Source organism: Cryptomeria japonica, chromosome 3, assembly GCF_030272615.1.
Source record: "Cryptomeria japonica chromosome 3, Sugi_1.0, whole genome shotgun sequence".
NCBI classification, from domain to species: domain Eukaryota; kingdom Viridiplantae; phylum Streptophyta; class Pinopsida; order Cupressales; family Cupressaceae; genus Cryptomeria; species Cryptomeria japonica.
The window spans coordinates 513,060,559-513,074,471 of record NC_081407.1 but is presented as its reverse complement, the minus strand read 5'-3'; the positions used below and the strand labels follow the sequence as shown (position 1 = coordinate 513,074,471).

The window sequence follows — 13,913 nt, the reverse complement described above, 5'->3', positions numbered from 1 at the left end:
TTTATTAGGGTTATGATTATGGATAAATAGTTGAGTTCACCCAATTATCAAGTCAGTTTGGTAAGGATTATTTGTAAGATTAAGATGTGAAATAGCTAAACAAATCCATCCAATATAGCGAAATATAGTTAACATAGCGATACTCATTTAAGAAGATAAAAGTAAATACCTATATGATGTTCATCCTTTAGATTTCAAATTAGAAAATTTCGACATTAATACTAACTTTGTTACCCATACACATTCGATCAATTTACCAACTTATATCAAGCTAAAACAATAAAGGCATCCTAATGAGATTCTTTCCACCATTATTTCCTTTAATTAACATAAACCAGATTCTTTTCCATAATCATACTTACAATGTTTAATGAACCTGATTACTACATTTATCAAGATGAATAATTTTATGCGCTTTGGTTTAGCTTCATTAAATTCCCACCATACACTTATGAAAAGCAACCATACATGATAACTTACAAATGAAATAAAGAAACAAGGCATCACATAACATGGATATGATCTCGGAGTTCACCCCTAAGGGCTACATCTCCAGGTCTGCTCAACTGCAAGACCCCTCTGGCATTTAAATATAGTTAAGAATACATAATTTACATGTCTTTTACATCCTTGCCACTTAGGCGAACACAACCCATATACAACAGTCACCTCGGTAAATAATTACATAATGATCCCCTCTGAAGCGGATCTTACAAAATACATCAAAGCAATAACAAGGAATTCTTAACTGTCGGTACCCTAACTGGAGACTTGACCGACGTTGACCAGACATAAGCAATCAGACGATAGGGTCCCAACATTCCTATCAAGGGCGTGCTATTATAATAGACATAACGATTACCAAATTATTAAGCCATGCTCAAGCGTTAACGGGTAGTTACAACATTTCCTCAAGTTGACTTATGCATCTAAACAGATTATTTAATCCTTAGATAAACACCAAAGACAAGTTGGTTTTACAAAAGTAATCTAGCCCCTTCTCTAACTATACAAAAAAAATTACCCTTTTTCTATAAAGATCAAAATACATTGAGAGTAAATAAAGGAATGGGAAAATCATTTCCGAGCTAAATTGAGCTTCTATTGCATACATAAAAAAAAAAAGTTAAAGTCTAATGCCACCATTCAATTTTCTCATTAGCATTTAAACGTGAGTCCCCATATTTTCCACTTAAATGAAATAAAACTTAAATACACATTTCAACATTTGTAAAGATAATGAAAATCATTTTCATATTACATTCCAAAAATCAATATATATCATCAAATTATATATGCTAATTAGATGTTACCTATATTAACATATATTTTAATATATCTATTTATCCCTCTTTTTTTTTAAAAAGAAAAACATTACTTATTAAAATATACATCTCAACTCACATTTTTAATATAAAATATTGCTTATAATATATTTATATTAATAAGCATCTTTTTTTTTGTTTGTATAAAATAAAACAAACTATATTCAAATTTTAACTTACCTAAAATACTAAATAATAATTAAAAAAAAAACAGTAAAAAATTAGAGGGCGGCGAAACCCTAGGGCGGCCGTGCCCTAGCCGAAGAGGCTGCGGCCTCCACGGAGGACGCATGCCCCTCGGCCTCCACTTACAGTGGAGTCGGGGGTACTGCGCCCGCCGTGGGGGTCGCAGGCCCTTCGGCTCCCCCACATAGTGGCGCCGGGAGGAGCTGCGGCCTCCATGGGAGACGCAGTCCCCTTCGGCCCCCACTGTGTGTGGGCACCGAATGGAGCTACGGCGGCGCCGCGGGGAGGGGCGGGTTGAGCTTCGGCTCCCCCCCCCGAAAACCCCATACTTACTTTTTTTTTGTTTATTTATTTTTTTGTATATAATTTTTTTTGCATAAAAAAAACCAGTTTCGACTTAACAGCATTTTTTTCTTGTTTTTTTAAAAAAAAATACCCATAAACGAAATACCCAAAAACGTAAAAACCCCCATTTTTCCATTTGTTTCAGTCACATTCATTTGTTCTTTTTTTTTGTCTTTTCCTAGCATGTTATGGTTTTTTTAACAAATAGGAGAGATTGATGAATAACCTTCAAATCCATTTAGTATTTGCAGTCCGTTTTCCTCACAAAGATCCAACAATGGAAAATCTGAAAACCAGTATTGCAAGAAAGAAAAATACAAGACATTATGATCAAACTGATGAACAGAATCCTACCTCCAAATGCATTCCGGGAAGAGTTTTGATGAAGAGCTCCACCTGCAACTCAAAGCAAATCTCCATTTTTTTCTCCCCAAAGTTCCCCCATCTCCATTCCCAAGAGATCCCAAAAAGAGAACCCCCAAAATATTTCCAAAGACTAGGTTAAATGAGAAACTCCCTTTTTTTGACCTAATTTTCAATTTCGAAATTAGGCATTTATTTTTAAAATAAAAGAAAAATGAAAATGGAAATCATTCCTTTCCACTATTCAATACATCTTATCCGGTTTTTTTTCTTATTAAAATTAAAATGCTTCTATTTCTTATTTAATTCTAATTTTAATTTTTCCATATTACTTTAGCCAACATTTATATTTTGAACTATTAACAAGGGTAAGGTATTTAGGTTAATTTAAATTTCCAAAAATCAATCCTTTATACTATATCAACTTTACAAGTAAAAAGAATAATTTCCTTTAAATAATAAAATTTACCCTTTCTTTTCCAAAATGCGAAAATGATAAATTTATTTCTATTTCCCAATGACTTTAAATCTTTCCTTTCTAAAAATGCATAACTAATTGAATTCGTTATTTAAAATTAACTATTAATTTAACTTGCTACAACATAATAAAGCGACCCTTTTTAAATAAATGACTAATCTCATGAAGGAACCTATTTATTTTAATTCCTCAACTTTTAATGCGTAAATGAACACATTATTTCAATTTAAATGCTTTAAGCTTGCTTCAATTATAATTAGAGTGATCTCTTTAAATTAACGATTAATCATATAAAAGGAAACTACCTATTTTAAATTTCTAAATTACAAATGCGTACATCCTCACATTAAATTGGATTAAATACTTAGGATAACAAACTCCACTTACCCTGCGCAAGGCACACAAACCGAGGAAGTCCACCAAATCACACGACACGCAACCCAATGAAAAGAAAGCCCCACGAACCACACACGACGCTCACTTGACCATGGCTAAGGCAAGACGAGAGTTTTATGACCCCCAAATCCGAATTCTGAGGATGGAGGAGGTTTACTCAACCCTGCGAATCCCGAAGGAGATGAACCTCGCCCTAGGCGGTGTTGTACCTGCAATCTCCTGCACCCATGAATCACGCAAGCATACATATACATATACATATTCAATGAAGGCGTTAGCTCGAGATTTATCACAAGAGTTAGGAAACAATTACATTTACACAAGAATCGATGCAAGAGCACAATAATAGGTTTGCACGATTATTTATATTATCTAAACTACACATTGCATCACGGTTAACCTACCATTCAAGAATGCCACATAGGAAGTCAACCAAGGTCAAACGGGTTTTACAAGTCCGACTAGGGTAGGGGCATTACAGAAACAAGGTATATTTTGCTAGTAGTTTCTGATTTCAATCATATAATCTGCTGATATGTTTGTTTCAGACTGTGAACAATTTGTTAACAGTGACTATGAACAAATATTAGTGTCCTTTATCGTTTGGAAGACAAGCCTAAAATGCCTATACAACTATCTTGAGAGTTCAATACCAAGTTAGACCTTTAGAATGACACATAAATAACACTTTCAGTCAACTGACATTGCATCAAACACTTGGTATGCGTCCTGAGATAATGGATACAAAGAAATGTAGGCTGAATGCAAACTTCTTGTTCATATAATGAATCAAATTACATTTCACATGACAGCCTAATGACTAGATATAGGTAACTAATGAATACAAGGACTGTCATAGATGGACACCTTTCAGACTTCTGAGAACTCCCAACCTGCAACTAATCTTATACACTCATACTGAAAATTCACAATGAGAGTTTAGAAGAGAACCTGGACTAATCGCCTTATGGATATAAGCATGAAGTGATGACAAAGACACTCCAAAGTCCAAATCGAAGCTCCTCACAGTCTGCTGTAATGTAGAGGTCTGAGAACACAGTGAATGATAGCAGATATCACCTCAAACTTTCACCTCGAATGATCGCCTTTGATGCTCAAGTGTAGCACTACCCTCAATATAGAATTTGGAGACCAAAGTGAATAGATATGTGCAAAATCAAAGGGGAGATGCAGACCTGGTTCGATTTTATTTTCAGACCATATGTGCTGATTATACCCCCATTCACCTTCAATTCATCAAAAGAAAAATTGCCTTAGTCTTCTAGTTGAATCGCTGTCCTCCAACTTGTCTTTTGTAGCTCCTATGAGGTGATATGGATAAAATCGTGAAAATATGGCAGCCTGATATAAATGCTGATAGGGCTCTGATTGGAAGCTGATCCACTTCCAAATTGCTGCTAGATGAATCGCCTCTTCTTGCTGATCAAATTGTCTAACTCAAAGGATGAGTTCGAAGCCCCTTTGACAAGTAATGAATAAAATCAAAGGGTATTACACCGCAGTTTGATAGTCTTCAGACTTGAAAAGGTATTGCTAAATGTAGTCTCCCAATAGTCAGTCTAAACAATAGGCCTTTCTTCCTTGAATGCTATTGATTAGCTATGAAAAAAAATATCCCAAAATCGATAACAAATGGAGTCTAGATCAACAATCTGAAAAGTCTGAAGCAAACTCCATGAACAGCAACAAAATCTTCATTATCCCCAAATAGAGAGACTGAAGTATCTCTCTCCCTAATTGCAACCCCTCGAGAGATCTTTCACCCTCTCAGTTATGCGATCAATGGGAGTTTCCGTTCCCAAAGATCCAAGTCTGCAGACACCAACTTGGTTCTACAAAACCAATTCAACTCAACAATATCAAATCCAAGTCTGCTTTCCTTCTCTTACCCTCTTCTATTTAACCTTTTCTATAACCCGTCATGAGACACCTTCTAGAAGGGGGTAGGTACAATATATTTATTTTTAATTAAGTGACTATTAATTAATATTTTATTTTTATACTTTAGTCACTTATAATTAAATTAATTAAATATAGTCACTATTTAATAAATAATTTATTTTAATGACATTATAAGCGGCTAAAAATTGGGGACATTACAGTGAGAAGAATGTAGTGGAAGTAGTTATAGATAATGCTGCAAATCATGTTGTTGTTGGTAAACTAGTCATGGATTGACAGCCATCATTATTTTGGGCTCCTTTCGTTGCTCATTTCCTTGACCTCATATTGTAGAATCTCAATAAGATTCCATATATCAAAGCATGTCTGGAGATAGCCATTTTTTTTTGTCAATACATATACAATCAAAGTTAGGTCCTCTACCTAATGAGGCAATTCAAAGGGAAGATTGAGTTGGTTTTTCTTGGAATAACCCAACTTGCAACCAATTTTTTGACATTACAATCCTTGGTTCAAGAAAAGGGAGCTTTGAGGCACATGTTTGTTAGTGAGTGGACTTCCTATATGCTAAGAACAATGTAGGGGTTGATATGGCTAATAATATTTCTGGTCCTTAAAAATTCTAGGTACCAACTGCAGAGATTGTAAATGTAAATCCACATTGTATTTTTTTTTCTTATATTTATTTTATTTCCTTATTTTTGGTCACACATGTTAATGTTTCAAAATAATTGTTGTTCATAGCATTGCTCGCATACTTGGACTCAGAGAGTACTCGACAAGCCCAAAACCTTCAACTTGGCAAAAACTCTTGAAAAATTCGGCATAGATTTGATAGAAACTAGTGTTTATTGGAGGGATGAAATTAGGGTTTTAAACTTTTATAGAAAAAATCCTTGTGAAATATGCATTTTAACTTGTGTTTTAACCTACTTTGATATGTTTTAACTCTCATTTTAACCTATCGTGACGTTTCCTAACTCATGTTGGCACGTTTCAACTTTGTGTCATGATTTTTCACCTCAAAATCGTGTGAAACTTGACGAGTTTTCGTCTTAAATTTGTTGAGTTTTTCTCTTCAACTCATCTACAAATACTCACGAGTTAAACTTGAGACTTGCCTAGTTGAAAAATCTGCAAGTACTCGGCAACTGGTGAATGCTCACACAATTTTCTATCCATGGTTCACAAATCCTTTAATGCTTTTCCTACAAGATGTTGACGGGAAGAAGCCTGCAATGGGCTACATATATGAGAGCATGGATAGGACCAAGGAGGCCATTAGATCCATTTATGTGGACGTTGAGGATGTACTGTCCCATTTGGGAAATCATTGATAGACGATGGCACCTCCAACTTCAGAAGCCCCTACATGCTACTGCTTATTTCCCTAATCCAAAATTCCAATTCTACCTTGATTTCAGGGTGGATGAAGAGATTTTGAGTGGGCTCCACATAGTGATAGAGTAGATGATGCCTAATTTTGGTGTTTGAGCACAAATAGTCACTAAGATTGAGATCTTTAAACATGCACAAGTAGATCTCTTTGTATAAGCTATATGCAAGGCAACAAGGCAACATTGCAACTAGGTAAATATCTCTTAAGGGATTTTCCATTTTTGACATTTTATTAAATATTGAAACTTAAAGTTGGACAGTGAGATTGATTCTTTCATTTTCTCATCTTAGATGCATGGTGGGAAGATTAGGTGCCAAGGTACCAAATCCTCAAAGGATTACAATTTGAGTCTTGAGCCAACCATGTAGTGGTTTAGGTTGTGAGTCCAATCGGAATATGTTTGACTACATACACTCCAAGAAGCGCAACAAATTGTTAGCTCAAAGGTTCACAGATCCATTACAACCTTTGCCTTCGACAGAGATAGATTTTGGGTAGTGAATTTTCATGCCTCACACTAGAGGAGGTTAATCCACAATTCTAGAAGAGTTTGATCCACAATCAGATTGGATCACTGAGGTTGAGGATCCCTTCTTTACTGACGAGGACCTTGATTGGGTTGATCGGGTGGATAGAGAGGCAGAGGCAGTAGCCATGGCAAAGGAGGATAGAGAGGTAGAGGTAGTAGCTATGGCAAAGGAGGAGGATAGAGCATGAGTAGACACCTTGGATGTTGGTGTTAGTGCCATTGAGACACATGAAAATATCATGGTTGCATCATCATCCATGACCTTAGACACCTACACAGGAGGGCCGAGTGATGTAGGCTCCTCAAAACCATAAAATTCTAGTTTTAATTTTGGTATTTGTTTTGAAATTTTGATGCTATGGTTTCCATATTGCATGAGTTTTGTATACATTTTATAATATATATATATATATATATATATATATATATATATATATATATATAATGTGTTATTTCCTTTAGATAAATTTGTGTTTATACTTACGTGATCAATGTATACTTGTTCTATTTGATGAGTTTATTGTGTCTTCAGGTTTATTTATTTAAGGGTGCATAAAACAAGTTTTAAATTCTTAAAAATCTTTGAACATCATGGGTTTTTCAGTTTTGCCAAGTTTGGGCACTAAGATTAAGTCTGAGTCAAAAATCAGCTTGATGAGTTTGAGTCTTGTAACACTGGTTGGGAGTTCCTCTTAGTAAACAAGCCATGTAACAATGAGTTCCTTCTTTTTATTCTCTTCACATAAACAACACCACCAAATGAATTGATTTGGTTCCAACTATAGTGATGCGATTGCAATCTTCTATTCGCTTGAAACATGATGAGGATTAGAGAATTGCTTTAGCTGGTGGAGCTAATTGGTTGGATCATTTCCATATAATTTATGCATATCCTTCTTTTGCATGAAGTTCTTAGAGGTGGCCATAGAATGATTTGGGTGATGGTTGCATTTAATGTTAGAGCCAAACCAAGAAGCTTCATGTCCCTTAGAAGAGTATGTTTTGCTTTATCTATTTTTTCGCTAAGATGTTGTGAAGTACCCGTTTGGCATGATTAAAATGTCAACTACTTCTTTTGGCTTCCAATGTTATAACATCCAACAACTAATGGTATTTGGTCCAAGTCATGCCTTCCATGAACTAGCAGATGAGAGCCCTTTACTTGATATACAAGACTCTATTACCATTTCATTAAATGTAAGGTCAATTTATGGGGGTTGATCCCTTTTCAGATAAAGCCTATTCTCCTTTTGCATTGTTAAGGATGGTCTTATCATTGTTCATTGAGTACGGATGTGGAGGAGCTTCAAAAGTTTGTCTTTGAAAGGGATGGGTGTTCTTTGAAATTAGCATTCTTGAAACAGGGAGGATTACATAAAGAAGAAATCATTCCTCCCTCTTGGAAACTTTGAGGTTCATTCCAATATGTGTCAAACTGCCAATTTGAGAGTAGGAAGCAGGGAATGATGGAACATGATATCACCAGTTGAGAGAAGCCTGTTCATGAAACAGTTCTTCAAACTTGACCTTCACTTTCCATTTCTTAATCATCTTTTGTTTTCTGATTAAAGAGAATTAAACGTGAACATTTAACGTCCTGTTTTTCGAGCATTCTTGCATATGTGTTAGCTCCAGGTTTCTTGGATGGAGAGATCCTTTTTGGTTTGGAGTCTGGGTTCTGGCATTGAGTTCTAAGGATCATATTGAGTTCGGGGACCTTTCGAGTCTGTTTTGGACCAAGTTTATGGCAACATTCATATTCTTCTTGTTTTTTTGTGCAAACAACAATTGTTTTGAGTGATGGTGCTGATGTGTGGTCCCTTGGAAAGTCATTTGAGGGAATATGAACTTCAGGTTAGCAACTCAAGTCTTTGGTGTGAAGGTTAAAAATGTGGCACAGGTTCAAATTGGTTGTAGATCAAACTAAATACCTGCAGCATTAAAAATTTGTTTCAGATTGTCAAGGAAAGAAATACCTTGGAGGGGTTTGAGGTTGGTTTGGAATTATTGTCATATATTTTGTAATATGCTTACAACATTTAAATAAAAGAAAGGGCTTTGAACATCAGTTAATATATATGATTTGTTGAAATTGCTTCTTATTTTAGGAGTGTCAAATTTGTTATGTGTATCATTGCAAAATAAGTCTTCCAAGCAACACAACCATTACAAACCTGCATGCATACAAACCATTTTGATAAAATACCTACTCAGTGCACTTGGGAAGAGAGAGTGAAAAATTTAATACAGTTAGGCCAGGTTTTGACAGAACACCTACTGATATATCTATAACTCAAATTTGGACAATTGTGAACTTTATAGCAAATTTGTGATTATAGAAAATTCATTCTTGTTTTCCATAGTTATTAACAGGATTTCCTCAACAATTATTGTTCCAGTAATGAAACATCAATAGACCAATAATTTTTTTTTTTTTTTGATTGGTAATGGGCCGAAGCCGATAAAGTGTACATACCCTACCCCCTTTAGGATTTGAACTTGTGACCTCTCTTTCAAGAGCACAAGTTCTCCACCACTAGGCCAACTCAGGCTGTACATAGACCAATAAATTTTTAGTGAGAGAATATATGTTGAATGCAAGGGAGAATGCATTTGGGAAATCATATCTATCTAAGGGTATTATGCTTGATGCAATCCATTGTTTAGTTTGTATGTGGTTGTGCTGCTATTTGGCAATAAGTTATATCAATGGTACTTTGCTGTAGGAAGGAAGCATACACTTGCTGGGCACAAGTTACAGGTGCTGAGGAATTTAACTATGGCACAAGAATTGATCTCATTCTTGTGGCCGGACCATGCCTACATCAAGAAGCTAATTCAAAGCGTCATAATTTTATTAATTGCCATATTGAAGAATGTGATATATTGAGCTATTTCAAGCGCAATAAGCCAGACAAAACACCAAAGTGAGTATGAATCATTATTTATTCAGGCTTTACATTTTTTATAGTCAGCATTGTGATGAAATTGAAATGTTTAAAATTGTATGTCATTATTTGATGTTTGTCATTTTGAACAGATGGCAAGGGGGGAGAAGTCTTAAACTCGAAGGTTCTGACCATGCTCCTGTTTATATCACAATTAGTGAAATGCCAGATGTTGCAATTCATGATGTTCCAGCTCTTGCAGCTCGATATATGCCTGAGCTTAGTGGACGGCAACAAAGTATTTGTTAGTATTTTAAGCTTTTTAAATCTCATTATGGTGGTTATATTTTAGATCCTTATAAGATTAATTGTGGTTTATATTTGAGATATCCCCTTAGTGAACAACAGGATCTAATAGTGGGATGGTATGCTTCAATTTCTGCCCTAAAACTAGATATATACATGAGATTTATTATCCAATATGGATGTTCTACCACTCCAAGGAAAACTTTTATTGATATATTTTGGATTAATTTATGTCCAAATTCATTTTTAGTGTAATTTTCTGTTTGTGGGTACGATTGCCATGCGTTTACCTTGTGCATATCCCATAAACATTGCCTAGACCTCGTGCCATGTAAAGCGATATGATATATGGGTGTATTATGAATGACGACTACTGTTAAGTGATTTGCACAATTGTTTTACATATAGTAAAAGTAAGTGTATCAAAGCTTAGAATAGATGTATGTAATCTGTGTGGAATTGCTGGGATAAGGAGCACTGAAATATAAAAAAAATAAGCTATGTTGTATTAAGGAGCAAAGATCATAATACAATACAAAATAAGAACTGTACAACTTACAATGAAGATGCTAATCATGAATTAAGTTGTGACTGAAAATATAGATCAGAAGGGTTTAGTAGTTATTTTTTGGGGAGAATAGTGACAAAGTCATTCTGTCTACGGTAGTGGATGTGATGTCCACCATATGATCTGTGTGAAGAAGAGAACTTGCAGGTCATTGTTTGATGCGTGCAAATACTTGTATAATGTTGGATGAAATTCCTCAAAAAGAAATTGATGGCTTCTGCCTTCTTTACATTGTTTCATTGGAGTTTATCTCTTTTGTTAATGGTTGTGTGAAGAGATATTTCATCCTTATCACTCAAAAATTTCTGCTGAAGAAGCTTAAGGAGCTGTGCATTTTGCATAACTGTACTTTTTGGGAAGTGAGCATTTGAAGAAAGAGATTCATATTGTGAGTGTCATCGGGGTTTTTCCAGGCACCCCTGTTTTTGGGGCGTACCCAGGCCCTCGCCAATTGGAGCAAAATATTGTTAATGTCTCTGTTTAGTGGGGATGGCTAGGCTTTACGCCAGGGATGACCAGTTGTCCCCAGGATGGCCAACTATCCCCCTTTTCCTAGCACATTTAAAAAAAAAAATTCAAATGCTTTAAAAAAAAACATTTTTTTATTTCTTTTTGTGGGCCCCCCCACACCTCAGCAATAGTGCATAAGTGTTTGATAAATTTCATACACATTAAACTACATATGTCATTTATAATTGCAGCAACATGAAACATGGTCTTTCATATGATTTAACTTCTATATTAAATTTTTTATTTCAAAGATTAACAGAGAGTAAAATTACAGCTCTGATCTTTCTGAAAATTGTAGATAACTTCTTGTTATAGAGGATCCTTGAACAAGGGACTAGCTCCTAGGAGATATTAGTGATGCCTTAAAAGAACTGTGCCTTAACTAGCCTCGATAGATACAACACACATGAATGAGCTTTCAGAGTCTTACAACAGGATTAATGAGCATAGTTGTATAATTTTAAGAATTGAAATCAGGCCATAAACTGCAAACTGGATACAAACTCTATCATTGATTAGGAGTGTTGATGAGCAAGGCGGAAGTGAAGCTTTCTAACTTGCTAATTTGAATCAAGGCTTGAGTTTTGCTAATTTTTTTGACTGACTCTCATGTGAACTCTCGATTTAACACAAATGTTATATAATATTTAAGGTTCTATAATGTATATATGCATGCTTTATCAAATATCAATGTTATCATATGAATATTTAAAATTTCCCCCTAAATCTGCTGTTCTGATTTGCTATAGAGTTGAATTTGTTTAACGATAAAGTGAACAAATTTAACCTTGTTTTATAGGGTGCTTTATCTCCTTAATTTACCTCAAGTTGGCTGTCTTAGATTTGTTTGATTTTCTCTTGAAATATTGCGTTTCACCCTCAAGATAGGCTGACCTAGGGTTTGCTTTTGTTGAGCGGGTTTAAAACTCTTTATTGCACAAGACTGAGCGCATTTTTGAGGTCCTTGTGCACATTTCTTTGAGTGCTAATCACATATACCCAAGCAAGTTGGTTATGTTATTGATTTGTTTCCTCCTCAAGTCAACTGGGAAACAAGCAGTGTGTAGACACGTATAAATGAATCTTCAAGCATCTACTCTTCACCACAATCCACCTACCACACTCAAAATTAATTATCTCTGCTCTGAGTTCTAAATCTGATGCGAATTAATTCTGATTTTTTTTTACGATTTTTGGGTAATATTTTCATCTGTTGTGGCTGATTTTTTACATCCTCAGGTTTGATTGTTCATGTTTTCTGATCTGACTCTCACTTGCAAGTCTGATCCTGGTCTCTCTTTCTCCTAGGTGAGATTTTGAGGGTGTAAAAATGCCATAAAGCAGAGCACATTTGCCACATAGGTCTGCACACATCAGGTCGCACCTAGAGCATAAACCTGCACAAACGAAGACAGAAAATTTCTTATCCTTCCTTTTCCCTTGGGCTCAAATGGAGGGTAGGCATGTATGGCAGATTCTTGAGGTCTACATGCACAAAACAAAACATTTTCAACATTTTGGCTGGATTTGGAGTCTCTACTGCACAAAAGGATGGCGGATTCACGGTGCCCTAGTGCAAAGCGCATATGCTAGGCATGCATATACAAACTTGTGTTTGATTTTACTCCCTACCTTGGGAAGTTTTACACCCTGGGCGTAAATCAATCTTCACCTTGCATTGGTGGATTTGAACAGGGTTCCTGCACTAACTTAGCTGAGCAGATTTGAAGCAAGTGCTTGTATAAACATGAGAGCACAAGGGAGGCTACCTTGCATTGAAAGGTAGAGCGCATATAGATGGTAGCATAGCAAAAAGACCTTGAGCACATATTGAATATGTGCTTGCACAAGAAAGATACATGATAGGTTGCAAAGCATAAAATTAACATTTGGGCGCATACTAATGGGCCTGATTTCTGAGTTTCTAGAGGCTGATTCTTGTTCAATGTCTGAGTTTCTATTCATTGGAGTCTGATTTTAGCTTCTTAAGGTCTTATTCGGATGTACTCTTGGTCTGATCCTGCTGTTGCTTAGGTCTTACTTCTAGGTTTTTATATACCCTTTGATCATCTTCCTTGAGTGCATACTAAGCATCCCCTTGCACAGCAGATTCAAGGCCCATGCCTATATTACTTCAATGAGCGCATATTGACCCTAGGATTGCACAAACAATGTAAATGGCAGGGTTTAAACATGGCCTTGCATAAAGTTAAAGTGCATATGAAGTGCATGGCGCACTCTAAGGGTTCCCTTGCATAACTTACCTCCTTGAGAGCATCCTTAGGGTGGCATTGCACAAAGTGTTTTATTGATCACACTTGGAGGCCTTAGCAACATTTTCTTACATTATGAAAGGTGAATGGTGGATTTAGACATTGCTCTGCACAATGTTAAGTTGAAACCCCCTCCTTGAACCCATACCAAAATAATGCTTGCATCATGAGAACACATGTCAAGTTAAAGTTTGCATAAATGATCAGAAATTAAACTCTAGGATTACCCCCATTTTCCCTTAAGTGCATTTAAGGGGGGGTCTTGCTTTAAGATATTGAGCACACTTAGCACCTTGGGTTGCATAAAGCTATGGCGGGTTTAGGGGGTTGGGATGCACAAGTTATACATTCTTAAGGGGGGTTAACTTTTACTTAGCCAAATTTCCGTGATTTCACCCCTCGGTCCAATGTGGCATAGAATTGA

At 35.8% G+C, this 13,913-nt stretch overlaps 1 protein-coding gene across 2 annotated transcripts in view; it reads left to right on the top strand.

Moving 5' to 3' along the window:
* LOC131044998 (DNA-(apurinic or apyrimidinic site) endonuclease 2) overlaps window positions 1–13,913 on the top strand; it is a 119,451-nt gene that overhangs the window by 89,144 nt on the left and 16,394 nt on the right. For both annotated transcript variants that reach the window (XM_057978499.2, XM_057978505.2), the window contains 2 exons: window positions 9,671–9,871; window positions 9,985–10,136. In XM_057978499.2, coding sequence (XP_057834482.1) covers window positions 9,671–9,871; window positions 9,985–10,136 — 353 coding nt within the window. The remainder of the gene's footprint in view (window positions 1–9,670; window positions 9,872–9,984; window positions 10,137–13,913) is intronic.